General features: G+C 35.0%; 5 protein-coding genes across 5 annotated transcripts in view; 2 read left to right on the top strand and 3 right to left on the bottom strand.

The window, feature by feature from the left end:
* LOC109544467 (autism susceptibility gene 2 protein) overlaps nt 1-12,538 on the bottom strand; it is a gene marked incomplete at its 3' end in the record, with an annotated part of 83,333 nt that extends 70,795 nt beyond the window's left edge. Inside the window, exons 1-2 of the mRNA XM_048664263.1 lie at nt 12,004-12,538; nt 2,354-2,470 (exon numbers count right to left, since the gene is read on the bottom strand). Of these exons, the coding sequence (XP_048520220.1) occupies nt 2,354-2,470; nt 12,004-12,255 (369 nt within the window). The remainder of the gene's footprint in view (nt 1-2,353; nt 2,471-12,003) is intronic.
* Nucleotides 12,539-17,465: 4,927 nt separating this feature from the next.
* Nucleotides 17,466-18,604, top strand: LOC109544649 (vitamin K epoxide reductase complex subunit 1). The gene is made up of 3 exons (XM_019914958.1): nt 17,466-17,820; nt 17,919-18,016; nt 18,077-18,604. The coding sequence occupies exons 1-3, from the start codon at nt 17,606-17,608 to the stop codon at nt 18,322-18,324; spliced, it is 561 nt and encodes a 186-aa protein (XP_019770517.1). The 5' UTR covers nt 17,466-17,605; the 3' UTR covers nt 18,325-18,604.
* A 118-nt stretch (nt 18,605-18,722) lies between these two features.
* On the bottom strand, nt 18,723-20,733 carry LOC109544648. Its single transcript, XM_019914957.2, has 5 exons — nt 20,435-20,733; nt 19,578-19,722; nt 19,336-19,493; nt 19,114-19,270; nt 18,723-19,062 (listed from the first exon to the last, which is right to left on the bottom strand). Exons 1-5 carry the CDS (start codon nt 20,575-20,577, stop codon nt 18,934-18,936), a joined length of 732 nt encoding a protein of 243 aa, XP_019770516.1. The 5' UTR covers nt 20,578-20,733; the 3' UTR covers nt 18,723-18,933.
* Nucleotides 20,734-21,348: 615 nt separating this feature from the next.
* On the top strand, nt 21,349-25,961 carry LOC109544444 (cytochrome b5-related protein). The gene is made up of 7 exons (XM_019914619.2): nt 21,349-21,453; nt 21,942-22,160; nt 22,216-22,604; nt 22,657-22,845; nt 22,899-23,120; nt 23,176-23,350; nt 25,689-25,961. Exons 2-7 carry the CDS (start codon nt 21,948-21,950, stop codon nt 25,827-25,829), a joined length of 1,329 nt encoding a protein of 442 aa, XP_019770178.1. The 5' UTR covers nt 21,349-21,453; nt 21,942-21,947; the 3' UTR covers nt 25,830-25,961.
* LOC109544443 overlaps nt 25,958-26,714 on the bottom strand; it is a 4,704-nt gene continuing 3,947 nt past the window's right edge. Inside the window, exons 6-7 of the mRNA XM_048664264.1 lie at nt 26,311-26,547; nt 25,958-26,253 (exon numbers count right to left, since the gene is read on the bottom strand). Coding sequence (XP_048520221.1) covers nt 25,958-26,253; nt 26,311-26,547 — 533 coding nt within the window. The remainder of the gene's footprint in view (nt 26,254-26,310; nt 26,548-26,714) is intronic.

A 26,714-nucleotide genomic window follows, 5' to 3' on the forward strand; every position in this document is an offset into this window, starting at 1 on the left:
GCAGCTTCAACTGTATAAAGCCAACTTTTTTATCTGAATTAATTAAAAGATACGGTTTCCAACATATTAATCCAGACTTTAAAGATCCCAACTCCTCCATTCTCTAGCTCTCAATTATAAACTCGCGACTAACAATCAGAGTTCGCCGTAGATCCCTAACACCGAATGCATCGTGCGTGTTAAATAAGTAGCCCATAAATTCTCGGAGTTTATTATTTGGACGTTTCGCCATTTATTACCGCTTCACTTTTTTTTATTCGACTCAATTAACATAAAAGCGTTGTTAGAATAATCGTCAAAACGTAAAGATAGCGATCTGAACGGCTCGCTTAACGACACAGACACGAAAGCTGCTCACTCAAAATGGCCGCAGTTGGAAAGAAAAATTGAATAAAACTTTAACGACGATAAGATATGAATCTATTTAACGCCGATTATTTCATTTTGTTTATTATTAACATAACATAAATGATATCGTGAAATAAGATGTAAATCTCCCACGTTTCTGATTTAAATTATGGGAGTGTATTCACAATAATGTAAGCTTTATTTCTTGGCAAAGTTGAATTTAATTGCATTACATATCTTAAAAATGTGCTATATTGATAACAGGGCGGATAAATATGATAAGAGTTTATGCAAATTTTATGAAATAAAGCATTCTCAATTAACTAAAATTAATCCTCAAGCTGGACGCAGTGAGGAAGACAATGTAGATGTGAAACGGAATGTTTCAAAAATGTTAACGCCCTCCTAAAAGACAGTTATCAACCCTCTTTGATCACGAACAACCTCATAAACGTCTCCTTAATGCTAACAAACAATGATCATGGTATTCGTGTAATAATGTAAACCATGTAATTTTGCATGATTGTTGCCGATTTTCAGGCCGGTAATTCCAGGGACAATACGCTTTTGTTTGATGAACATGTGCCTTCTATACATTTCGAGTGGTAAGTAGCTATTTCCGAGCTGTTAACAATCAGCACCATGTGGCGAAACAGGTGTTTTTCCATGCTTGCCTAGATAGTGTTTGACACGATATTGTCAAAAGCGATTAATTCATTTTTCTGGCGACTGGCTATCAATGAAAAGATTAGATCTATTTGGCATTTAGTCGGCTTAGTACCGCAATACAATATTCGTCGTGTAAACCAAACCCAAATGTTGATTAATTCTTCTGTGGGAGTCCGCAAAATATACACCCCAAGTTGGGCTTTCCAAGTAAAAAAAGAAATGTAAACATTTCAGTATATCAATTTTACTACCTTTAAAAAGGTTTCTCTCACTTTAAAGATGCTAGGATGGATTAAAGTTCGCCACCAGTGAACATCTGGGTAATTTAACAGAAATTTAAGAAAGATTGGCGAGCTAGCTTAGTGACTGATTATTCACTCTCAATAAACCTTTTCTTGCAAATAAAAAACCCCCAGAAATACGCTCCACTAGCCAAATTACCATTGAAACAACAAGTAAATGAAGCAATTAATTAATATGGGAATGTAATTGAAATAGCGTAACAACATAATAAAAATTTAATAAATAACTGCAATCGTAAATCTCGGAACTGGCAGCTCATCCATAAAATATCAATTTCATAAGCCACATGCACGCAGATGTAGCAAATTAATGCTAGTTTATCACCGCCAGAAATACTAAATAATAAAAAAATTACGCTGACATTAAAGGCACGTTTTGAAATGTTATCTTGGGCTTCAATATAAGTAAGCAGCTCAATTATCGGTCGGTAACCAATAAGTAGTGAGAAATTATTTTTTATTTAGAAAAGTAATTTATCAAAATTAATTGCCGCTGTAAAATGCATTCAACATGCACGTGTGCAAGATAATTGAACTACGTAACACGAAAAACGTAATTAGCTGAATGGCCGTAAAACGATTTTCGATGACTGTTTCCCTTCCGTTTTGCCTCAAACTTCAAATTTTATTTTGATTTATTTTCCTGACTGCGTGTAATTGTTATTATATTATTTTCTTTCCTGGGATCCAGTCACAGTGTGAAACAAAATTTCTTTGTAAGTTTATCGTTTATTTCGTTACGTTTCGGCGAGACAACAGTGCCATCATCAGATTTTAAAATTCATTCAAACTCATAATTGGTAAACATTATATTCATTTAGGTCTTTGCYSRGCAAAGACCTAAATGAATATAATGTTTACCAATTATGAGTTTGAATGAATTTTAAAATCTGATGATGGCACTGTTGTCTCGCCGAAACGTAACGAAATAAACGATATACATTTTTTTTTGTTTCACACTGTAACTGGAGCCCAGGAAAAGAAATAATATATAATAACTCAAACCTCCAAGATATAGGAAAACATCTACTTACATTATGATTGTTGTGCACCAAAATGTGATTGGTGATATGGGCCTTCGGTTCGAGCTTGGGTCTCTCGACTTCGACAAGACGTTTAATTCCATCCTTCGCAGCAATCTTCACCACCAACTGGAAAGAAAGCAGAAATTTTAAATTGCGCCAAAAAAACAATTTTGCAGGCATATTTTAATTACTGGCTATTCCATCTGCACCAAGCAACTCTTAAATGCAAAATGAACCAACCCAGAGATACTTTGCTGCGCTCAAAATTTAATTTTTCAATTTTCGTAGAAACATTCCAGTTCATCTAAGACATTTTCGTTTTTGACCACGGCAAGTACACCCGAAAAAGTGAACGTTTAACAGATTCAGCTCGCTCCAACAAAACACAAATCGTCCTCAAAAGCACTTTTGATGATTTTTCGCAATTTTTTGCAGCATGCAAAAAAACTACAAATTTTTTTTTCGCAATACAGATTACAAATTGGGGCAGTTTGGCCACAGTCTCACACCGGAATCCGACTGCACAGCCTTGAAACTATCCTCTATGGACAGAAGAGGGGCACTGACCCTTAAGGTCTGTGGCCACTCAGCTGATGATTTTACGATGACCGCCCAGAAGAACCGCTCAAGATAGGTAATGAATTGAAGAATGAAGAAGTCGAAGAAACTCCAAGGGGTCAAAGGAGGAACAAGCCGAGAGCGCAATTTGGTCATTTTCTTGCCAATTGAGCATCAAAATGATTTCAAAATAATCAATCACAAACGGACGGAAAATAATTTAAACATTAAAGGGACGCTTAATTCAATTTCTCGCAAGGGATTTGCCCACACCAACCGAAAGGATCATTTTTCAAAATATTTCCAACATCATTTTTCAATTTGGCGACGATCTGATATTGTTTGCTGTCTCCGCGGCGCATTCGATCCATTTTTCTTCATGTCGGTGCACATCGCTTTGATTGCCAATAACGATGTAAATAAAGCTTTAAATTAGGGTCTTTTATTTGGACGCTCAACTCAAAACAATTCGTCATGAATGGATGATTAGCAAACAGATTGATGAAACGATTATATCTGGGTTTTAGACACACAGAAACCTACAAAATATCTCATAGAGCAATGACACCGTTTGTTGCTGATTTATTTGCTGGTTGAAAACTTTTCAGGGAAAATTAGCTCTGAACCGAAAAAGCAAATCAAAATACCCGGACAAACACGCACATCATTTGTTAAAGGAAATTTCAGGGCACACGAGATGAGACTGGTGTCTGTTGAAATGATCACCCCCAAAACAGGGGTGAATATTTGATTTCTAAATATAACCAAAAACAAATATAAACAGCTCAGTCCGTTCAGTCAAGGAACAAACTTTGGGCTATTTATATTTGCGCTGCCCTATAGTCGAAAAGGGGTTGAAACCCCTTTTAATGGCGTCGGTGATATTGGAAAGGAATGAGTGAAACCTCGCACCAACTCTGGGGTTTACCTAGTGGACGAATTATGAGGGAGAAATGGGTTGTATTCGGTTTGATAGGGTCATTCGCTAATTTACCGTAACTGTGTCAGTTGTAACATGTGCTTTTGCGGAAAAGGGTCAGCAGAGTGTCAATAATTGATCACTTTTGTAAGACTCAACAGCGCTGATGAAAACCATTTATATAATATAACAGTAAGAATGCTCTTCACGCATGATTTGTAGAGAAACAAACAGTGAAATCTAATAAAGAAAATTTACGTAATTAAAAAAATGATTTGCTTCAGACCTACTTAAAAGCCTTAGGAATTTTAGACTAAAGTGAAAAGTATTAAAATTGCGAATTTTACTCTTCGCCGTGCAATGTTCATTATTTCTCGTTTATGTAACATACATGCGCCTTAATTAATTAATTATTAGAGCGCTGGCCAGCATCAATCTGTTCATTTATGTTGCGTATTATTGAGTGGATTACCGAGTAATCAGGAGCTGGAGAACAGTGAATGCAGTTCACTTTTAAGCACTTTCTAAAAGACAGATAAAATTCCGACACACTTCGAATAGAATGCAAATATTCCTGTGGACAGAAACAATCTAGCCAGTCGCCAGAAATAAAAACATCAGATCAGATATAGAAGCTGTTGAATGAAGCAAATTGCGAAACACTGTGTATGTGATTATTTGCTTAAAAATTAATCCTCTCTTTCTTACCATAGTTTTAGTAAATTAACTAAACCCTATCTATGAAATAACGCATTTGGATAATTTCTACCAAGATGACACCTACCAACCAATTAAATTCAACGACACTTCGAGTTACGAATCAAACAGCGGAAAAGCTCTTTGCTAAATGCAATATATGCAGTGCCTCACGAATGGGAATGTCTAAATCATTTGAAAACGGTGTGCGTCATGCAGAAGTTTAATTTGAAGTTGCTGGAAATGAGCTAAAACTGGCGGGATTGGCAAATTTAATCCGTAAATTAACTGCAAAATGTCTAGCCTGTAACACCGCTTACAAACTTCTGGATCCTCAGCAATTTATTCCGTGCTTCATTCCCTACCAAAAAAAATCAAAGAAAGAAGAAAATTAACTGGTTTCAAAGCGTTGAGAGCCCATTAGTTATTTTTTGTGCAGATTGCTGAACGGAAATAGCACCAACTTTACCCTCGAAACATGTCACCAACACATACACAGTACGAGTATGAAAGTAGCAAATACTCTTCTACTCTAAAAGGAGCCCATTGATTCAGTCCTCAAGCAGGATTGAATCTTATCTCAATTATAGATGTCCATCTTGGTTTTAACAAGCGTAGAGATCGCGGATGTAAATCATTAAATTTCTCTTCGCCTAATCGTTTAACGCGTTTTAATGATTTTGATACATGCGACACGCTTTAGCAATTAGTATGTCATTAAAGCCGATCTAATCAAGTAGAAAATAGCATAGCAATCTTATCACTGTCTCTCGGAGATCCTTAAACAATCGAAACCGTTCACCGTTTTCGTTCAGAAGCCCGATAATAGCAGCGTTCAGTGATAAGCAAATAAAACCCTTTTAAAGGGCTTGAATCAGGAAAACAGCCCTTTCATGTAAACAGAGCTCACAAAATAACATGTTAATTTATGACTTCGTGATTTTTCCTCATAATTCTCTGAGACTCTTCGTGACCTGAGGGCTTAGATCTTCACTATTTTGCGGGTAAATTGGCCCCACTAAAAAATGATATAAAAAATCAAGTAAATTCCCGTAAAATGAAAACCTACGCCCCTGGATTCCCAATTTGATAATAAAATACGCAAATCCTGGCGAGTCCACTGGGACCTCAGAAAGTTACAATGTTCGCGTTTCTGCAGTCAATTTAAACTTTTTGAATAAAACAGTTTACAATTCCGAGTCCGGTTGTCAGATTACGGCAACACACTGATATTAATGGCCAAACTAACCTACGAAAAGGATTGGCAACGAGGATGCAATGCAAAATGCACATAAACTTACTTGATTAGCACTTGAGCTGGTAAACTGCAAAAAATTGCAGAGCATGCAATACATAATTGGTGGGTTTCTAGCACGAAATTTGAGACATTCAACAACCTCGAGACATTTTGAGTAACTTAATATTTATCGAAAAAGATCAACCGAATCGACGACCAAAATTTTGGAAGGAAGATATAGTTGGATAAAGTTTCGAATCGTTCAAAACCGCTAAAAACTGGTGAAAAACGTCAATTATTTCCCATCTGAAGCGCCTAGCGGCTTCTCACATTCCTCGCTTCCTTTTGATAAAATCGATGTAGAATTTGGCACATTTTGAAAATTTAATATTTTCTGAAAAAATCGACCGCACCCTTATGAAAATTTCGGAGAAAAATCCAAATTTTACACGCCTGTTTTTTTTAGCTCAATGGATAGATTCGGCGTTCCCCAGTGTGCATATAAGAGTGTTTAATTCCATAATAAAGAAGATATCGCCGACCAAAACGTGTAATCGTTCAAAAAAAATAAGCCAAAAATTTCGATTATTTCCGATCTGAAGCTTCCCTCGTGTTTTTCAGTGAGCTGTTTAAATTCCTCGTGTAGAGCTTGAACATTTTGAAAAACTTAATATTTTTCGAAAAAATCGACTATCACACCCTTCACATGCGTGTTTCTTGAGGTCAATGGATTGTTTCCGGCCTAACGAGCTTCCCAGTATGCACAGAAAGTTCCCAGTATGTTAAAGTTTGGAATCGTTCAAAAAAACTGCTACAAATTGAACAAACATGCAGATTATTTCCGATGTAAATCTTCTGCTGCCTTTTTCAACGCCTGAACTTTCAGCTCCAACCAGAACCAACTAGGAATATTTCATACTAACTCCTGAAAAAAGGCGCTTACGACTTGTATCTTGATGCTCGAGAGAACATCGAAAAACCCCCAAATTACAAGTTTATTCTAGAGCCCTTATTATTTCACTTTAAGAAAGTTGCCGAGTAAATTTCAAACTACATTTAAGAGTTCAAACTCAAAAACTCTATCGATTTTATAATGTTTACTGTCTCGTGTTGTTACACGCTTTTTACGAAATTATTATGAAAGTGGAAAATAAACCGCCTATAATCCAAATTAACATTTTATACCACAAAACTGAAGCGAATGCCCGGATCTCAAAATCAGACAAGTTCAACACTCACTTAAAAACTCGTGACATTTATAGTATAGCAAATACTAATAAATAAAACACACGCTAAATAAAAAGATATAATGCATACAAACAGTGGCGATTAAAACTAATGTTTTATAGTAAGTAAATGCTGTTACATTCACTTCAATTAACGAACGCAGTGGTGTATCAGACAACACACTTATAAATTAGATTAAGCAACTGATTAAAACACAAATTACACTGGAAGTTACGTGATCCAGGTAAAGCAGCCACTGGCATCTCCCTTTCAGCTAATAAAGACCAATGTTTACGACCAAATAAAAGGCTAATTCCAGCGAATTGGCCTTCATTAAGACGTGAAAACCGTTTTCCTAGAACGAATCGATTCGACTGAGGTGTAAAGGAGCCTGCTTTTCTTGCAAATCTTGACTTCGCTCTTAAATAAAAGCAACAAATCTGAAAAAAATCAATTAACAACATAAGATTGTTCAGTTGAACAAGTGAACCCTCAAACATGTCCTCTCGCACGCTCTATTCTAAACTTTCAGAGATCACCCGCCAAAAGGATATATTATCATCACACCAAAGTCTGCAAAATAGCGGCGTTAAATCACCCTTATAAGGCGAATTCATGATCAAAATATCCTCTGAAAACAAATTCTTTTTTAGTTAACTTAACTTTGCTTCCCACCGTGGGACATTATCTCCGGTTTAATCTCGGCTTTTCCCACACCGAGGAAAAAGTTTAATTTTCTTTTCACCGCAGAAAAGGTTGGGAAAGCTTTTTCGATGCAAATTGAAGCTGATCAATATTCATTCCAGGTTGTGTGGAGAAGATTATTAAAAAATGAGAAAGGAACTGTTGTAAAGCGGAATGCAAAGTAACTTCGCAGACCCAGCTCAGACGCAAAATGAAAATTGCATTCATTATGAAAGTGTATTCAATTAATATTCGGGCTGTGCTCATGCTTAATATCTACTAACACCCTCTTAGACAAGCCCCCTACACATGCCACAGTGTAAAGATAAACATTGTCTAATTGAATAAACACGAAAACTGCGCCCATACAGATTAGATCCGTTTGTACTTGGAAAACCTCCATTACGAAACCATTTAAAGGAAAACTATCTGTTGATATAGAAATAAAAACGTTTAAAGAGTGCAGATGGTTAAACAGTTAAAAAATAGTAGTAAAAGTGTATTTGAATGATTGATGAAGTGATTGAGAATGTTTCAAAAAAAGCCAGGACTAAATTGACTAAGCGGTTGAAAACTTTTTAAAACGCACCCAGTAAAAACAACAAAGAAACACAAAATCGAGAAAAACATTTCCAGGAAGTAAAACATCCAAAATTAGTATAAAACATACAACGATTTACCGTGAAGCCATGTTTAGAAGGATTACGTACATATTTAACATTTACTTTGAATATATTGGCATATCGGGTTTCCATTACTTCTTACACAATACTAGAATGTATCTACGAGGTTCTGTTATGTGACTTCATTTATATATATTGACCATTCGTACATAAATTCGAATGCAATCTAATAAAAATATTTACATTGAAAACCCATCATGGGCCATAAATTCTGAAGGTATCAAGTAGTGTTCTTGCTTCCTCTGCTGCGGGGCGATTAATCGCACATTATTAGTCAAATGCAACACATTTACTTAAACTAGTTAATTGAAAAACTATGAAACATTTTTCCACCTTCACATCAATTCCTGCAGAATTAAATTGATGGGTTGCTGTTTGCATATGAGGCTTATTTATAGGTTGCTAAAGCCACCAATTAATTGGCGCCCACGAAATCCAAGCTTCGAAACCGATAATATGTTACTGTGGGATTAGTCTTCATTATTAACTATTGAATATCAGTTAATTAATAAAGAAAAAAAATTCTTGAAGGAAACTAGGATTAGAAAAATTGAAAAACCCCCAATTAAATGTGATAGGAGTGACACTCTATTAGCTAGTGATTGGTCATCAAGGCTTAATTTGCGAAAACCATAAAAATCTTCAAAGTTCAGTCAATTAATCCGCATATTCAAGCTGGTTTATCGATTACCACAGTAGGTATGTTGCGGTGCCCTAGTTTAAATATTTTAATTAAAATGCTGACTGTGCAAAGCAATATCCATTTTGTACATCAACGCATTTCTTTTGTTTATAACTACATCAATTAATTAAAACTAAATTTCGATCTTTGCATAACAAATGCGGGTGTTATTTATGGGTCAGAAACGAAAATTAATAAAGTGCTCCACAAAATAAACGATACACGGCCAATTTTGCCTTAACTTTGGAACAACTGGATAAATTTTAATTATTTGCAGCGAATTAAATTTAATTTGCTGTTTGAAGCGTTATTTATTCCAATTCTTTGTCCAATCAGTTCGTGTTTATGCAAAAATGAAGTACTTGCAGGGCGGCAAATCAAACAGAGCACTATTTCTCAAAATAATGTTCATTTGTTTGTCAACATCCAAATATACTGATCTGCTGTATTTACAGGGTGATTTAAAAAAACGACTTGATCGTCTTGCAGTGATAAAATTTAACTGGGCCTTTTTTCTTCTTGGGCCAATTTTATAAAAGTAGATCTCATTTAAGTTAAAATTTCAGTTTAGTTCATGCCACTTGAGAGAAAAGTCCATATACGTGCGTAATTCCATATACCTACAAAATAATTGATTGCATTGAAAAAAAGAGATTATTTGAAAGTGGAGTCTAGAAGTACAAAACTTTAATATGCAGACTTGCACTTTTTATGCAAGCCTTTGGCCTTTTTCATCGCATGTTAATCTCAACTCTTATCTTTGAAGTAATTTAATCTTGTTAAATTGTAATTCTTTATTATCTGCGTAATTGTAGGAGTGATAAGAGTCCGTCCAATTGGCTGCAGTGTTTAGTTATCATGAAAAAAACAGTATAAATATATCTTAAAAAGTCAATGAAATTGTTGTAGGATAATTTTTTTACATTGATTTGAATGGAATTGTCGTAGTTTGATGATATAATCGATTAATAAATAATGATTGATACACATTATAAGCTCTACATATACTTACAGTCAATATTGGATTTTATACATTTTCCCATTAAAATTGTATAATATTGAATATTCAGAAAATACTGTAAATACAACTTGACTAGATGATATAGAAAATATTTGGTTAAGCGGCAATAAAACGAAACATTTGTGAATGCAGATTGAGAGTGTATAAGATGATGGAAAATTCTCCAGGTTCTATAATAGAAAATATCACGAGCTCGTTCTACTTATCATATGATTTATTCAGGAAATTTGCCAGCATTGCATTTCTGGCGGTTATTCGATTTAAAAAGTAGTGATGGGAAGAATCGTGTTAAAAACTCGTTGATGAATAATCAACTCAGTTCTTCACAACCAACAGTTCTTTGACCGTTTACTATGTCATATTGAGTATGCGAATATTTTTCTCAATGTAGTCAAGACATGAGCTATATGAAAAATGCACACTCTTCTTCCAAGTATAAATTTTCATATGCATGGACAAACATAGCAAACTTTGTAACTATTTACAAAGTTATTCAGGCTCTCTGCTGATTTAGACAGACAGATTTTGCAATCAATGCTTTACTTTCTAAACAAGATAAGGATTGCGCAATGACATCAGCATGAAGGTGGGTTTTTCTAATTTTAACACAAATTTCCTTCACAGAGGACTTTTTCTGAAGTTCCAATGCAAAGCATATTTCTTATAATATATGGACAACACAAGTTGTTTGATTTTTGCCAAAAGCTAATGTCAAGATTTTCTGTTTGAAGATTAGTTAGACCACGTTTAGCATCAATCGCAAAAATATTAATCTGTTTCTCACATCTTTCTTATTGGTTGCTCTTTTTATTTACTGCTGCTAAGAGTTTTATTAATTGATTTATGTACTCTTGTAGTTTTCTTTTGTATGCGACAGTGACTGAGAAAAATATGTTAATCGGTAACAAAGCACTTACACCGAACGAATTAATAAAAAATTTCATATTATGAAATTATCTAAAGTAGTGGCGCTTTCTAAATGTACAGTGTGCCGCATTATCCAAGTCTTCATCCCATGACAAAAATATTTATTAGGTATATTTTGAACCCAAGTTTTGGTGCAACACGAATATTCAAGCGGGCCACCTTTTAAAATTGGTTTCAATTGTACAAAGCGACAAGATAAACTAAGGTAAGTTTAGTGAAGGATACCTATTATATAAAATGAGAACCCTTTCAATTCAAATGGGAAATTGTAAGACAAACTTTAAAAAATTGTAGGATCGTGTAACAAATTATTCAGGCCATTTTTTTTCCACAAAGGACTCATCGACTGCTTGCATAAGACAAATTTATGTTCAAGACAAATCTATACCGGATGTCCGAAAACTTACATTTTAAAACGTCAGCTCAAATTTCTGGCCTTGCTAAATTGGACGAAACATTTTTTTATAAATGGAAGAAAAGAATGATTCGCAAAAAAATTGAGTTTCTTTATGAGAAACTAGAAAAACAATGTAATAGTTTGAGTCTAAATAAAGGTTTTTAAAGTATACCCACAGAGGAAACTCTCAAAGGCAAGTTAAACGGTACATTAGCATTTGTATTTGCAGATTTTCGCACATCAACCGAAATATACCAGCTAACAAGCTAGCGATTAGCACCTGCTCATATTAAATCGTCACTTTTACTTGCTAGAACCAGCAAAATAGAACAATAATAATCAGCTGATTGCTGTGATAATGGTGCGAAATAGAGAACATGCTGAAAAATTGAAAAGATTGAGTTTCTCGAAAGCCATCGGGCAGCTACGTGCGAGAGTCATGTGGAGCAGCCCTACCAGACAAAGGACTTTAAGCACCCTGCAAGAGTTCCGTTACGACGGATGGTTTACTTGGAAAAATATGAATTGCTCCTCTTGGGAGTTAAGTAGGTGTAATAAGACTGGCATTGTGAGTAAGGTTTCTGTCAGGAACATGCAAATTTGGCCAATAACCCCTCAGGAAATTTACCTCCAAGTCCTCGTAGGATCTGAACTGTAAAATAGAGAAACCTTCAACGATGTCCTCCTCGCAGAGCAGCTCCTTGAGGAGGTCCTTTTGCTTTTTTCTTCGATTGGGGGGTCGTGGGGGTTTCTTGGGGATGACATCCTCTGCCTCACTTTCGTCGGCATTCGCCTTGTTAGCACGTGTATCTTTTAATTCCTGCTGCATACGCTGAGCGCGTTTTCGCCTTCTATTTCTTTGTTTTACCTCTATTTCCATGGCTATTCTATAAAGGCACTCGCTCTGCGGCGAACCATCGTTGCCATGTCAAGAGGAGGCTTTCGTTTTGGCGATGGCGGAATTTTAACCAGGATTACAGCTGTCTCCATTAGTTCTTTGGCACTCGGAACATTGCACCGGCAGTATCACACCCCGCGGAACACCCAACATACACCAAAACTTACGAAAAAAACGCGGAAAACCCGAAAATAAACAATATTTACAACAACGGTCCGACCACAGTCAATACTGTAAAATGTCGCGTTACACACGCGCCGCCTGACGCTGGAAGTGCGAACTAGGCAATGTTGGCGACGTTGCCGTCGCACTTTTGTATGGAAAGGCCGTTTTCCGACCCCTAGGCCAGAATAAAACCGAGGTCGGGTGGTCGAACAAAAAGAACTGAAATAGGGTGGTTATGAGGTTCAATAAGGACACCCTACCCCCTGTTGATCTAGACGCTAGATGTTGTTTGAAGTAGGGAATTAAGACGCATTGTTGGGCACTTTTTTCGCAGTGCATTTTTCTTTATTTGAGATTTTTTTATAAAGTCGGCGAGGGCAGGGGTTTCCGATAACCGTTGGGATATTTGTCAAAGCCCAGTTTTTAGCAATTTTTGAACAACATTTTTCTTTTATTCCTAGTTTTCCATGAGCAGCACTAACAACATCGCAACCAGCTTTTAAAAACTACAGGGTTATTCAAAATTGGCGTCATTCCTCTGGAGGTGTTATAGGAGCGCTGTTATAGGAGTACAGAAAAAATAGTAAAATAAATTAATTGTTATTAAAATCTGAGAAATTTCCAAAAAATATATATCAGAAATACGGCAGCAATGTTTTTCAAGGTAATCTGCCTAATTAACATTGCGCAAATACCTGTGGCTTCGTAATTATTTACAACTCCGGTAGCCATGGAGTTATACAGACTTACAATAAGATAGACAAGGATAAACGGTAAAATCAACAAGATTTGTTGACGAAATGTCAACCTGTTCTCATAACCTCGAATATTGGTGTTTATAAATCAACCATACAACACCAAACATTTGAATGGTTAACTCCAAACAAGCTAGTGCCTGTGTAATCTCCTTATTAGCTACTCTTATCAAGCAGCTTCTCGTATTCAGTTAATTAACTCCAACTCCATTTGTATCTCCTTGTGCTGTGTGTTCTTCTGTGCTTGGAACCCGAACATCTATCGTCCACTATCTTCCTGGAACGACTCTCCTCGCCCTTTGTTGACTTGAATTATTTCAGCTTCTGCTATGTTACTGTAGCACTTCCCTTGAACTAAGCGCATATCCGCAAATTCGTGAAAGGAAATTCAAAGTAAGTCACAGTTTGACAAATTATTGTTATTACTAACAAGGGCTATCCACCTGTAACTATCTGTTAATCACAAAAAAAACCTTGCCGCTGTGCATTTTCATCAAAAAATTGTAGAATAGAACTTTTTTGATCTAAAAAATTTTCGTAATGTGAAGCAAATATCGTAATTTTTCTTTTTGAATGCGTAAGTATTCCAATATGCTACAAATTAAACATGGAACATGTTCTAAATAATGCTTAATAACAAAGTTGAAATTTGATCTTCAACTGTTAATATCTTCTAGAAATTTTCTAAAAAACAATTTTCTATATTTTTCTCGTACTCCCAAGTGAGCCTCTATCACCCTTTAAAAGGAATGACGCCAATTTTGAATCACCCTGTATATAAATTTTTTCTATACAGTTTCAAATTGATGGAAAAATCCAAAACAGGTTTTTATTTGATGGAAAAACAGTGGCGTTTTTAGACCAGTTGATACGGACGCCACTGGCAGAAAACTAAGAATAACTTTTTTAATGCGAAAAAGCGCTTACAAACTTTTATTCAAATATCTCGAGCCGCTTCATAACAAGCCAACTATGGTTTTGCATTCAAACACATTTTACGGACTTAAAATATGCGTTTTTTATCTACTGCTCCGATCAATGTTTATCTCTGACATTTCTTTCGTATTCGTATCTGACACCGTTTTCCAGTTATCGGCAAAATAATTAATGAATGCATTATTTATTACCAGTATAGTAGTATAAAAATGACGATTTTTTTCCAATAACATACACATGGTACATTGTATAACCCAAATTCGTTTTTTGTCGAAAGAACAAGTTTTTTAGGCAGAACTCTATTTCAATTTATTTCTCCCTCTCTCCTATATCTCCCTTTGTTTCTGTTACTGTTGCATGACGAAAAAACTCCGTTATAAATATTCATTGGAATTAATAATGCGATTGGAAGATTTACCAGATTTTTTGTGTCGAAAAAAACCCTGCAACATGCTTTGTAAAAGAATTAGTAAAAAACTAAATTTTTACACGGGGTTGCATTCACCATTTTGTACCCAGCATGTTTTTCAACGAATTAATCAGTTGGGAAATAACGCGTGTTGAACAAAAACGTACAGTTGAGTCCGGATATAACGAACTTGAAAAATGAACTAAAACTGGTTTGTTATATCCGCAGTTCGCTATAAGCGAATAATAATACAAAAACAGGTGGTGTATTTTATTTCGTTATTTTTCCATAGAGTAGTAAAAGTTAGTAGATATGACTAAAAAGAACACAAAAAGATAATCAAAATTCAATTTGAAATCTACTTCATAAAGTCTGTAATTTTTGTTTGTACATTTCTGCTGCAAAAATAGATGTTATTTATGCAGTTTTCAAGGCCACAAAAGGACTCCCAGATATGATTAGGAACTTGGCGTGATTGTAGAAAATTTCGAGTTTCTGATACTTTTTTTGTCATTTCAGAAATGGTTGGAACAGCATTAGTGTCTACAGTAGAATACGCTTCACCTAAATTGTCATCTTTCTCATTATCGCTTAAAGCTGTTGATGAGGTTACGGAGTCTATAATTCGCTCATCGGTCAACATTTCTCTTGTAAGAATGCCATTATCAATGCTCACATATTCGAAGAAATTGAAATCACTCAATTTGGTTTTAACTTGTTCTTCGACAACATTGGGACATCTTCGTCTGGGTCATACTCGTAGTCAGAGTCTTTATACTTTTATAACCATTCGTTAAATGGAATTTCATCGTCTGGGTCCTAATCATTTTCCTTTCTTACAAATCCCCCATGCTTAAAGCAATTTGCAATGGTTTTTCGGCTAACTTTTTGCCAAGCTCTATGAATTAAATTGCCTGCATCTAAGAGATTTATGGAAAATGTTTCATTTTTATCGATCGCCTCTAACGTTTTCATAAGAAGAATTTTTCACTGGCAGACTCTCCAACAATTTTTCCGCTTCTGATATTATGCCTCTTCTTGAAACGTTTTTCCCAACTTTTAGAACAAGCAAACTCTTTGTTTTTGATTTTACTCCCCATTTCCCCCATTATGGGAACGTTTTCTTGTATTTTTTGAGTAAACCACTGAATAAGTCCCTTGTCAACCTTTTCATGTGCAGATAATTTTAACTTCCTACATCTAACATTTGTTTTGTCATACGCTGATAAAATGTTTTCTCTGTTTTTTCATATTGTTGCAACAGTAGACTTTCCAAGTGCTAATTCTTTACAAATGTCACTTTGCTTTACTCCACTTTTTATTTTGTTAAGAAACTCGTACTTTTCATTTAGTGAAAAAGTTTTGCGTTTTTGTTTTTCCATTCTAAAACGATTTACATACATAACGCGGCAAAAAACAACAAGTCACTGCCTGTCTCTCGCTCTCACTAATATAAACAACTCCGTTGGTTTTTATGGACGACGTTTCAATTAATGGAAAAAAGTTCGTTTTAACCGAAAGTTTACTATAACCGGGTTCATTATAAGCGGACTTTACTGTATTAGATGACTAGAATTTTTCAATTTTCTGTAAATGCCCAGCCGTTTGCTGTAAGTTTGGGAATATACTAAAGTAAATAGTTTTGAAAAAGCTTTATCTAAATTGTGCAAAAATTTCTAGCCAAAACCCATAAATAATATTGGCCAATTTTTCGCCAACCAAACACAGGCAGTAATTCACAACATTTACGCTAGACACCATTAATCAATGATTAATAATCGCTCTTGCACAGAACTGAAACGATAACGTGCAAACTTTCTTTGCTAACTGAACCTATTATGAATGGTTGAGCAACTTTCAATTCGAATACACGTTAACATAAACAAAAAGAAATCACAACCAGCAAACAAAGCGACGAAGTAAAAACTTGTCTACCATATTGATATCCTTGCTTTTATATGCGTATATATTAATGTCGGTAATTTCGATTTAATTAAACATTTGTTATGGTGCTCTCAACATCTGTTAATGCGATGAATATTTGCCGCCAAGTTCTTTTCACAATAAGCTTTTTAGTTGCGTTTCGATGCAGATCGAATACATAATTGATTTTTCCGCACTTTAACGATTTAATGCTATGTTTTTTGCAGACTGTGAAATCATTACTCGTGTATGTGGTTTTAAGCAACCTGAAACCCAACAGTTTCCGATTTGTTTGTTATAGTATTTCTTAATTACTTCAATTGCATTCATATTGCTTTTAGTGACCTTTTTTCTACTATTTTTGGCCACGGGAATATTTTTATGTATCACAAATTAGTGTACGCCCAAAACTTTTAAAATTGGTTTATCACGCGCCATAAAGCACCACACAATTTCCATTGATTTTATATCTGAAAATGGACGGAGAGTGAATTTTATTTTGGGACACTGTAGATATTAAAGGTTTCACCTACTTAAAATGAGTGATGAAATTTATTTCACTTTACTCCAATTGATTCAATTTGATTTCAATTATGTTATTCAACATGTTTGCCTCAACACTTTTGCCTAAAGTTTGGAAGCAAAATTGGGATCTAACAAGAGACTTTCTCGAATTTATTAATTAACTGTTATGTTTTGCTGCAAAAACTAATATTATTTTTACGCACATTGCACAAATTCTCGTTTCAGAAGTCAGATGCGACTACTGTTTGTGCTTTAATTGTAGCACAATTAAAGCACAAAAAGTAGTCGTGCTTATTTTTTTAAATTTAATTGAAGCAAGCTGAAATAGTTGACTGTCTAAAGCAAATTTAAATATACCGCTAATGTTTGTTGTTTGTAAAACACAAACAGTAAAGAAGTTTTCTGTATCATCAATCAATAAAAAAAGATATCTCTTTAAAGCGGGGCGAAAAAAGTATTGCTTCAAATTGTGTGTCATCTGTGGCGTGTACTATGATCTGTGGTTTATAACCTCGCTTTTTGGTCGTGAACGTCAAATTGTTTTCCTCAAATAAACATTTTAAAAATATTCAGAAAAATCCACTCAATTATCAATAGCACGCAAATTGAACGTTGAAAAATGCGCTCAACAATTAGTGAACAAACAAAACTGGACAAGAAAAACCAGTTTTCACTATGGGCTTACAACCAACTACTTGTTTTCTTCTGTTTAGTAGGACTGGGGCTCTCTTTATATTCCTATACAGTGGAACTTGCGATGGAGGGCAACAAGAACTATAAACCGTACTGTGATATCAGTCCTCACATGAGTTGCACAAAGGCTTTTGGTTCTTCGTGAGTATCAATTTTATCAAATTGGACATTCATATTAGCAAAGCCATGATTTGCCTCAGATTAAAAATGTTGTTTAACTATAATCATCGTTGTTTCAGATATGGAAAAGGATTGGGAATATTTGGAGAAAACTCCATCTTCAACAAACCGAACAGCTTCTTCGGAATTGTATTCTACAGCATGGTGGCAACCCTCAGTAAGTAAACTATAATAGTCACATAATTGCAAGTTTTCTCCACACTAATTTTTGTTGCAGGTTTGGTAAATTCGCCTATTACAGTGACTGCTTCCCTAGTGCTGATAATCTCATCAAATTTCGCCTCTTTATACTTTATGTACGTTCTGTACTTTATCTTGAAAGATCTGTGTTTGGTCTGCATAGGCACTTATATAGTGAATGTAACAAATCTGCTTTTAATTACGAGTAAATTCAAGAAAATCCGAGAAATCAATAGGACAGAACTGAAGAGGCAAAAGTCCAACTTAAAAAAGAAGCCAGAGTAACAAATTGCTGATTTTCTTACGGTTTTCTGTTGCATTTAAGGTTTAAATTCAAATACAAACCTGCCAAATTTAAGAAACATTCGTTTTGAATTTTTGTTGCATTTTGCAATGAAATATTTTTCTGGAAATATCTAGTTTTGGTCGTTTGACGGATTTTAACTGAACGCTGTGGTATTTGAACCCTTTGAGTTTTTGTTATTTTTGTTGTGTTTGATTTAATAGTGAATTATTTAGAATTTTCATGTGAATATGAGTGAATTAAACCCCGATTGGAAACCAACCAGTTGTATTATTTCACTGTGTATTAGAAATGAGGCAATAATTTAATTTTGTATGTACAAAAGTGCGAGAATAGGATTCATGGCATTCAGGCAGGGATAATTAACAATGTGAAAAACTGTGAATCAAAGTGTTTAATAAATCAGCGATTTTTTTTTCTCACAGTTTGACTAGATAAATGTTTGCAAAATCTTGTTTTAATCAATAAAATCAATTTTTAATTGATAGATCTATTAATGAATGCATTTCGGCTTTAGGTTTTTGAGCTAAAGTGTCGGACGATTTAGATGTCCTTAGTGTGGGCCTAATTTTAAATGGAAATGAATGAAATCACTTAGCAGACATCAGGGATATTATATAAATGCAGCCTGCACATCCAAGAATACAAGTGATGACTGACACATAGGAATAGTCGTTCAGGTTGCCAATCGGCACTTCTAACTCCATGACGCCCAATTCCTAAAACATGTTGAGTAAGAGTAAGTTTAGGGCGCTTTGCACTATTCTCACCCCTTGATAATACAAGACATTCTTCCATACTTTGATATTGTTCGGTTCCTCTGAACTTACCGGGGCCATAATCTTAGTATTTTTTCCACAAATTATTTTATTCGACCCTGGACAGTGAACTAATAGTTGCGGTTTACTTAAGGTGACGTGCCCATGACTGGAAGAAAACACATTCTTAGCTCTAAAACAGTTTTTTTCAGTAAATTGAGTTTTTGTTCTTACCCTCCTAAAAGGCTTCGCTGATATCTCAAATGAATAGGCAGCTTTACATTTATTGACCTGAGAAATTCAGTACGATTTAAGTAGATATACACACTATAGCTTTTCCCTTCATGAGCCGGCACTTCGACGTCCACCGTTCCATTGATCAAAATATCCAACTGTAAAAAAAAGTTTTACAATTTAAATATCTTCAATTTGCAGAGCTTCAGGATAACTTAATCTGAAATAAAGTAGGCAGGTACCTTTCCAAGGCGTTTTAAGTCATCGGCCTGATCGGGGTTAACGAAAACTCCTTTGCCCACATCAATTTTCAAGGTAACATTACAAGAAGAGTTTAGCCATTTATCGGGATTGAGATCCCTGGTTTCGATAAACCAATTCAAATCTCTGCAAAAAGTATTTCACTGCAACACCCCGTAGAACAAACGCATAATTATCAAAATATTATGTTAAAAATATCTGTAGAAAATGGCATATAATTAGCAAATGCTTAATAAATATTTGTTTAAAAGTTGTGTTTTGGAAAAGATAACTCTAATGACCGCTGATGTGCCTCACAGTTCAATTCGACTAAGTTTAAGCAACATTATAATCTGTTCACATACAAATACACTTGCATAATTAGGAGAAGTTATTTTGTGATAAGCGTTATGTAAATATTTTGGAATTAGTTTGGACATGCTACAAATAATCGCAATGGCAAAAAATGGAGCAAACAGCGATTAGTTCAGATAATTCGATATTAGCTTGAAACTTTTGTTTTGGATTAGATTCAACAACAAAATCCCAGTTATTAATATGTGTAATCAACGTGAATCTATCGAGTACACATTGAAACTTAATGAATTAAAATATTTCGACAAAAGTGAATTTAACGTAAATTGATAAAATTTACCTACTTGCAAGGGGGTTTTAAGGTGAATGCTAGATAATTGCAGTTGATTTAAAGCGAGGTTTTCAACAGAACTGAAATTATATGCACAAAATATCCACACAAACTTGCTTGTTTCAAGTGTTTGTAAATATAAATATAACTAATAAGATTTAGTCACTAATGTTCTTTAACTTTTCAAAATATATTCTACTGCGTGTTTCTTACCGATGAAATCCTAAATTCTCCACTTTTTGTATAATAAGTACATTTAAAGGAATACACTCCTCATTTGCACTGACTATGTCCATGTAACACGCAAAAATAAAAATAGTTCTGAATACGAGTTGCTGAAAGTACAGCAGCTTCATAATTTGAATCAAATCGAAAGTATATTTTATGTATTTGCCCTTTTTTCATTCTTAAATATTAAACAAACGCCAATAACATTGGACATTGTCTAAATAAACAATAAACATAGCGATGTAACCTCAAACATCCAAGTTCCCTAGTCTTCTTTTGCCAATAGAATGAAGTTGCCAAGTTGTGCAAAGTAATTGATTGAGGTAATGACTAACTGACTAAGTTTTTTGAGTTTTTTTCTGAATTTGAAGCAAAAAATATTTATGAAAAAATAGATATAAAAAAATTTTATAGTGAAAAAGTCCAGTTTACTGATTCATTCATAAATAGGGTGATTTTGTAAAATTTTTCGAATTTAAAGATGTATATTTACATAAAGTAAGAAACTTTTATGTTCAATAGTTTTGTGGGTTTTTAAATAAATGCTTCTATTATTTATATTTCAAAAAATACCAGATTGTTGCTTGAATGATAATAATTGCTAAAAAATAATTTGAAACCCCTTGATACTTCTATTAAAATTATATATAATTTTAGATATAACTATAGTAAGTAATAAATTATTTATTTAATTCTCCATTTGACTAATAGGACGCTATCTTGGTATTTGCACTATATTTAAACCTCTGATATTCATATCTATAATTGTGTTGAAAATTTTTTATCTAAAACATAACATCACATATAATTAATATCACATTAAATTAAAATAACATAAATGATGCATTTTAATATTGGGATGTGAAACAAACAAGTTTAGGGTCAAAGTGTTATCGAGTAGATATTTAATTGTTAAAAACACTTTAGTTAATAGTGCCATTGGCTACTTGCAAGTGCGCTTTTAGTTGTGATTTATCCTTCAAAGATCAACTGACCAATCAGTGGTACGTTAAAATTGATCAAAATGTTTCAATAATTTTTTTTGATTGATTTTTTGTTAATGTTTATAATTTTTTATTGTTATTTATTTCGAAAATTTGTAAGGTGTATTATATAAATTCGTTTTATTTTTAATATGGTTTTCAAATTTTTCATTAATTTATTTTAATTCAAAATTTAAAAAATATATATATTTTGTATTTCCAACTCAATTTGGAAGACAAACGTCTTTACATTTATAAATATTGAATTCTTATTATGTGAGAAAGCGAAATATACAGGGAGTTTCACACGTTTACGGATTAAGAAAAAAAACAAGGTGTTGCAATGTGCGTTTGTGCCGCTTTTTTCCTTCTGCTTTATAAAATATCGATAGAACTAAGGTCCTGTATAACTACTAAATATTACCTTTGATTGGATTGCTTAAAATCACAAAAAAAAAACGCAATAAATACAATGCAGAGAAGCGAACCGAAATAATTTTTTTCCTCAGATAAAGATGCCGCCGAACGTCTCAGATATTCCTCCATCCACTCTAGGGATCATTCCGCCACCTCGAAGAGCAAAAAATCAAACTGTAGACATGTGGTTAGAGGATAAAGTGGCTATAGATAGAGCTGAAGGCCTTTGGAGAGTGCACGATGGACTTTACGATTTAACCGATTTTATTCAAAAACACCCTGGAGGCTCCGAGTGGCTGGAACTGAGTAAAGTAAGACTGAAAGTGAATGCATATCAATCTTCTGTTTGCACGGTTGTTGTCTTAGGGGCTAGACATTACCGAAGCTTTTGAGGTGCACCACCTGACTAACCAGCCTTCTCAAGTCCTAAAAAAGTATTTCGTGAGGAACGCCAAGGAAAGAAGAAATGCGCCCTTTACCTTTAAGGAGGACGGCTTTTACAAAACGCTGAAAAAGGAGATTGTGGAAACTTTGCCTTCTCTTCCTAAAAGATCGAATTTGAGCAACTTGCTCATTGATTCGCTTTTGGTCGTGTTGTTCCTTCTATCCACATTGGCCGCCAAGTATTGGAGTTTCACTCTAGGGTGGATGTCTGGGCATGTTCTGGCCCTTTTAAGCATTGCAGCCCACAACTATTTCCACAAAAAGGATAACTTTCGAATGTATTATTTTAATTTTTCGCTGCAGACTGTGAGGTAGGTAAATGTCGCCAAGCCAGGACTTTTTTGGAAGTTTTGTCCCATTTAGGGAGTGGAGAATTAGTCATGTTTTGAGCCACCATATGCATACCAATACTATAGACGATTATGAAATATCCTCTTGGGCTCCATTTCTTCAATATCTGCCAGTGAAAAAGAGTCCCATTCGGCGATATGGCCAGTGGTTAGTTGCTCCACTTATGTGGATTACTGGGTTCCACAAAGCATTACTTACCAGGTAGATTGATGGATTTACTCTTGATGTGGGTTTTAAGGGCTGTTTTTCCTCAGAATCATTGAGTTGATCAACGGCCGCACAAACCATATAAAAAAGACGGATCTCGTCGCTTTTACCCTTCCGCTCTTCATGTACCTCTTCAGTGGCCAGTCGATGTTAAACACTTTTCTTATGTGGAATTTTGTGATTGCTATCGGAAGCACTCATTTGTTCTTCGTCGGTCTTCATGCTGCTCACCATCATCCAGAAATCTTCCATGATGGTGATCAGCCAAGGTAACAAGCACCAAGAACTTATAATCGAGTTTTACGGATAGAAATGTTGCTCTAGATCTCAAGAGGATTATGACTGGGGCATCAGCCAATTGGACGCGGTAATGGAAAGGAAGGAAATTAGTGGGTCGCTTTTTTTGGTATTGACCAACTTTGGAGACCATGCGCTCCACCATATGTTCCCCACATTGGATCACAGTACTTTGGAGCATTTGTATCCTGTTTTTAAGAAGGTAAGCGGTAGTAGAAATTTACACAAACTTGAAAAATGTTTTGTATATGCCTGAGAACCATGCTGATAAAACTGACTTGATTGATGGATTGAAAGTGCACTTTTGCCTCTAAAATATTCAAATTTTTTGCGTGGAGCAACTAGCAATTTGAAATTTTTACAGCCTCCAAAAAGACTTGAAACTAAACATTTTGAAATTTTAATTCAACGCGAGTGCACATTCTCCCTTAGAAAATGTTAACTTTGCAGTTGGCCCAAGGAGCAACTTGAAACTTTCACCGTCAATAGAAACCATTTGAATCTAAAAATGAAAGCAATTTAATTTCAGTTGCACTGAAATTCGATTTTTCACAACGTGTAGATACTGATATAAAAATGAACGTTTACACGCAAGTGCACTTTCTTCTCTAAAAAATCATAACTTCTTGTTTGGGGCAACTGGCAACTTCAAACTTGCACAGTCTGCAGAAGACACTTGAGCCTACACGTCGAGAAAATTTTATTCAAGTTGCGCTGAAATTCAATTTTTAACCATTTGATCAATAGTGGTCCAAAAATGGACGCTTGAACGCGGTTGGACATTCTCACCTAGAAAATGTTAACTTTACAGCTGGCCTAAGAAGAAACTTGAAACTTTCACCGTCAATAGAAAACATTTGAATCTAAAAACGAAAGCAATTTAATGTCAGTTGCACTGAAATTCGATTTTTGACAACGTGTAGATGCTGATATAAAAATTCACGTTTACACGCAAGTGCACTTTCTTCTCTAAAAAATCATAACTTCTCGTTTGGGGCAACTATTAACTTCAAACTGGCACAGTCTGTAGAAGACACTTGAGCCTACGCGTCGTGAAACTTTTATTCATGTTGCGCTGAAATTCAATTTTTAACCATTTGATCAATAGTGGTCCAAAAATGGACGCTTGAACGCGGGTGCACATTCTCCCCTAGAAAATGTTAACTTTGCAGTTGGCCTAAGAAACAACTCGAAACTTTCACCATCAATAGAAAACATTTGAATCTAAAAATGAAAGCAATTTAATTTCAGTTGCACTGAAATTCGATTTTTGACAACGTGTAGATGCTGATATAAAAATGAACGTTTACACGCAAGTGCACTTTCTTCTCTAAAAAATCATAACTTCTCGTTTGGGGCAACTGGCAACTTCAAACTTGCACAGTCTGCAAAAGACACTTGAGCCTACGCGTCGTGAAACTTTTATTCAAGTTGCACTGAAATTCAATTTTTAACCATTTGATCAATAGTGGTCCAAAAATGGACGCTTGAACGCGGTTGGACATTCTCACCTAGAAAATGTTAACTTTGCAGTTGGCCTAAGAAGCAACTTGAAACTTTCACCATCAATAGAAAACATTTGAATCTAAAAACGAAAGCAATTTAATTTCAGTTGCACTGAAATTCGATTTTTCACAACGTGTAGATGCTGATATAAAAATGAACGTTTACACGCAAGTGCACTTTCTTTTCTAAAAAATCATAACTTCTCGTTTGGGGCAACTGGCAACTTCAAACTTGCACAGTCTGCAGAAGACACTTGAGCCTACACGTCGTGAAACTTTTATTCAAGTTGCACTGAAATTCAATTTTTAACCACTTGATTTAACCATCTAAACATGGACAATTTCACACGATGCACATTATCCTCTAAAATAATCTTAACCTTGCAGTTGGCCCAAGAAACAACTTGAAACTATAACAGTCGATAGAAGAAACTTGAATCTAAACATGTTCCAAATTTCATTCAAGATGCACTGAAGCTTGATTTTTGACAACGTGATAAATGTTGGTTTGAAAATGAACGTTTACACGCAAATGCACTTTTTTCTCTCTAAAAAATCCTAACTTTCCGGTCGAAGCAACTAGAAACTTAAAATTTCCACAGTCGACAGAAGAGACTTGAATCTAAAAGTCCAGAAAGTGTCTGGAATCCGATTTTTAAAAGCTAAACGGAAAAATCAGCCATTTTCCACCAATTTCAACCAACACCCAATTTTCTTCACAGAAATGAAAATTTTTGGAGTATTTTAAACGTACATATTTGCCCCAAGCCCGCGGGTAAAAGTACAACTACTTCATTTCGACAGTGATAAAACTTAGCAGTTTGGAAAAAAATGTTTATGAGCAAACTTGGCACAGAAAATGTCTGGAAATAATTTCGAAGTTTGTAATTCGGTAGCGAAAGTACTACCAATAAAAAATAAAATATTTCATAACTTTACCCACTTACATCATAAGGCGTTTTATAATACAATTTTTCCTTATCGGGCCCCAGATTTGTACCAGTTAAATGTTAGTCACACACTTTATTTCTTCAGGTGCTGACCAAATTTGATACAAATCTAAGAATGGTGTCCCAACTGGACACACTCTGTGGAGGATTTCAACAGCTCCTCAAAGTGACCCCCAGCGAAGCTCCGCCCGACTTGAAGAAATACGACTTGAAGAAGTATAAGTGAAGATAACATGTTCGTCTCTTTGTGTAAATAGGATTTATTTTAAAGCAACTATTCGCATTAATGACTACATACAATTTGGATTGTTATTGGATTTAATGTTTTTGCGAATAAATAAAAACTGTATTCACCTAGTACCTGCTGTTGCTGCTTTCAGCTATCAACGTCTTCTGGTAGTACTTGAAATCATCGCTCTCAAAATCCTGCAGATTCTCGTACAAATTGATGTTATCGGGAAGCGGTTTACGTTTGCCGAATGAATTTGTGTGCAGGATTTTCGTGCTTTTGCTGCTGGTGCTGCTGCTGCTACTGCTCTGCGTTTCTGAGCGCTGTTCCTCATCAGGTTTCTTCTTTTTCTGGTAATATGTCTTGATGATGGAACACACGATTCGTTCAATCACCCGTATGAATCCAACCACGGACAGTCCTAGGAAAACAGTCCGCTATTGATCCATTCAAGTTAAAGGAAAATCGGCGAAAATACCCAGAAGAAACCCCAAAGATCCACCAATATCCGCAATGAAAGCAGTCACATTGTATCCGACCAACTCCTTCATTTCAGTCACCAAATTGTTGGCATAATGCATAGCAATAAAGCTGCGAGTGTCTTGATTCTCGTTCAGTTTGGTTCTACTTATGATGGATGGCGTGTAGATGGTTACGTGGCAAGACTTGGGGCACGAGCAATTGGCCATCAAAGTTTCTCTATTGCTGAAATTCACTGGAATTAAATGCGAGCAAGTGAGTTTCACGCGCATTAGGGACTTACTGACTAAGAAGAAGGGAGGCCAACAGCGTCACCTGATCAACATTGGAGCATTGCGGAAGCGTTTCTTCAGGCAACAGCCACAACCAGGGCAACGTGCAATTTGTACTGTTGGCTATTTG

The sequence above is a fragment of the Dendroctonus ponderosae genome, unplaced genomic scaffold (genome assembly GCF_020466585.1).
Source record: "Dendroctonus ponderosae isolate FM_Combo_2020 unplaced genomic scaffold, Dpon_F_20191213v2 Dpon_F_20191213_2, whole genome shotgun sequence".
NCBI lineage: Eukaryota > Metazoa > Arthropoda > Insecta > Coleoptera > Curculionidae > Dendroctonus > Dendroctonus ponderosae.

Bases quoted from the DNA above. Each gene is read 5' to 3' on its own strand.
- LOC109544649 (XM_019914958.1), top strand. From the start codon at position 17,606: ATGCGCTCAACAATTAGTGAACAAACAAAACTGGACAAGAAAAACCAG. The intron at 17,821-17,918 runs GTGAGTATCAAT...TCGTTGTTTCAG, and splicing joins ACAAAGGCTTTTGGTTCTTC to ATATGGAAAAGGATTGGGAA. The intron at 18,017-18,076 runs GTAAGTAAACTA...TTTTTGTTGCAG, and splicing joins CAGCATGGTGGCAACCCTCA to GTTTGGTAAATTCGCCTATT.
- LOC109544648 (XM_019914957.2), bottom strand. From the start codon at position 20,577: ATGAAGCTGCTGTACTTTCAGCAACTCGTATTCAGAACTATTTTTATT. The intron at 19,723-20,434 runs GTAAGAAACACG...TACTTTTTGCAG, and splicing joins GAGAATTTAGGATTTCATCG to AGATTTGAATTGGTTTATCG. The intron at 19,063-19,113 runs GTGAGAATAGTG...AACATGTTTTAG, and splicing joins ATGTCTTGTATTATCAAGGG to GAATTGGGCGTCATGGAGTT.
- LOC109544444 (XM_019914619.2), top strand. From the start codon at position 21,948: ATGCCGCCGAACGTCTCAGATATTCCTCCATCCACTCTAGGGATCATT. The intron at 22,605-22,656 runs GTAGGTAAATGT...TGTCCCATTTAG, and splicing joins TTTTCGCTGCAGACTGTGAG to GGAGTGGAGAATTAGTCATG. The intron at 23,351-25,688 runs GTAAGCGGTAGT...TTATTTCTTCAG, and splicing joins TGTATCCTGTTTTTAAGAAG to GTGCTGACCAAATTTGATAC.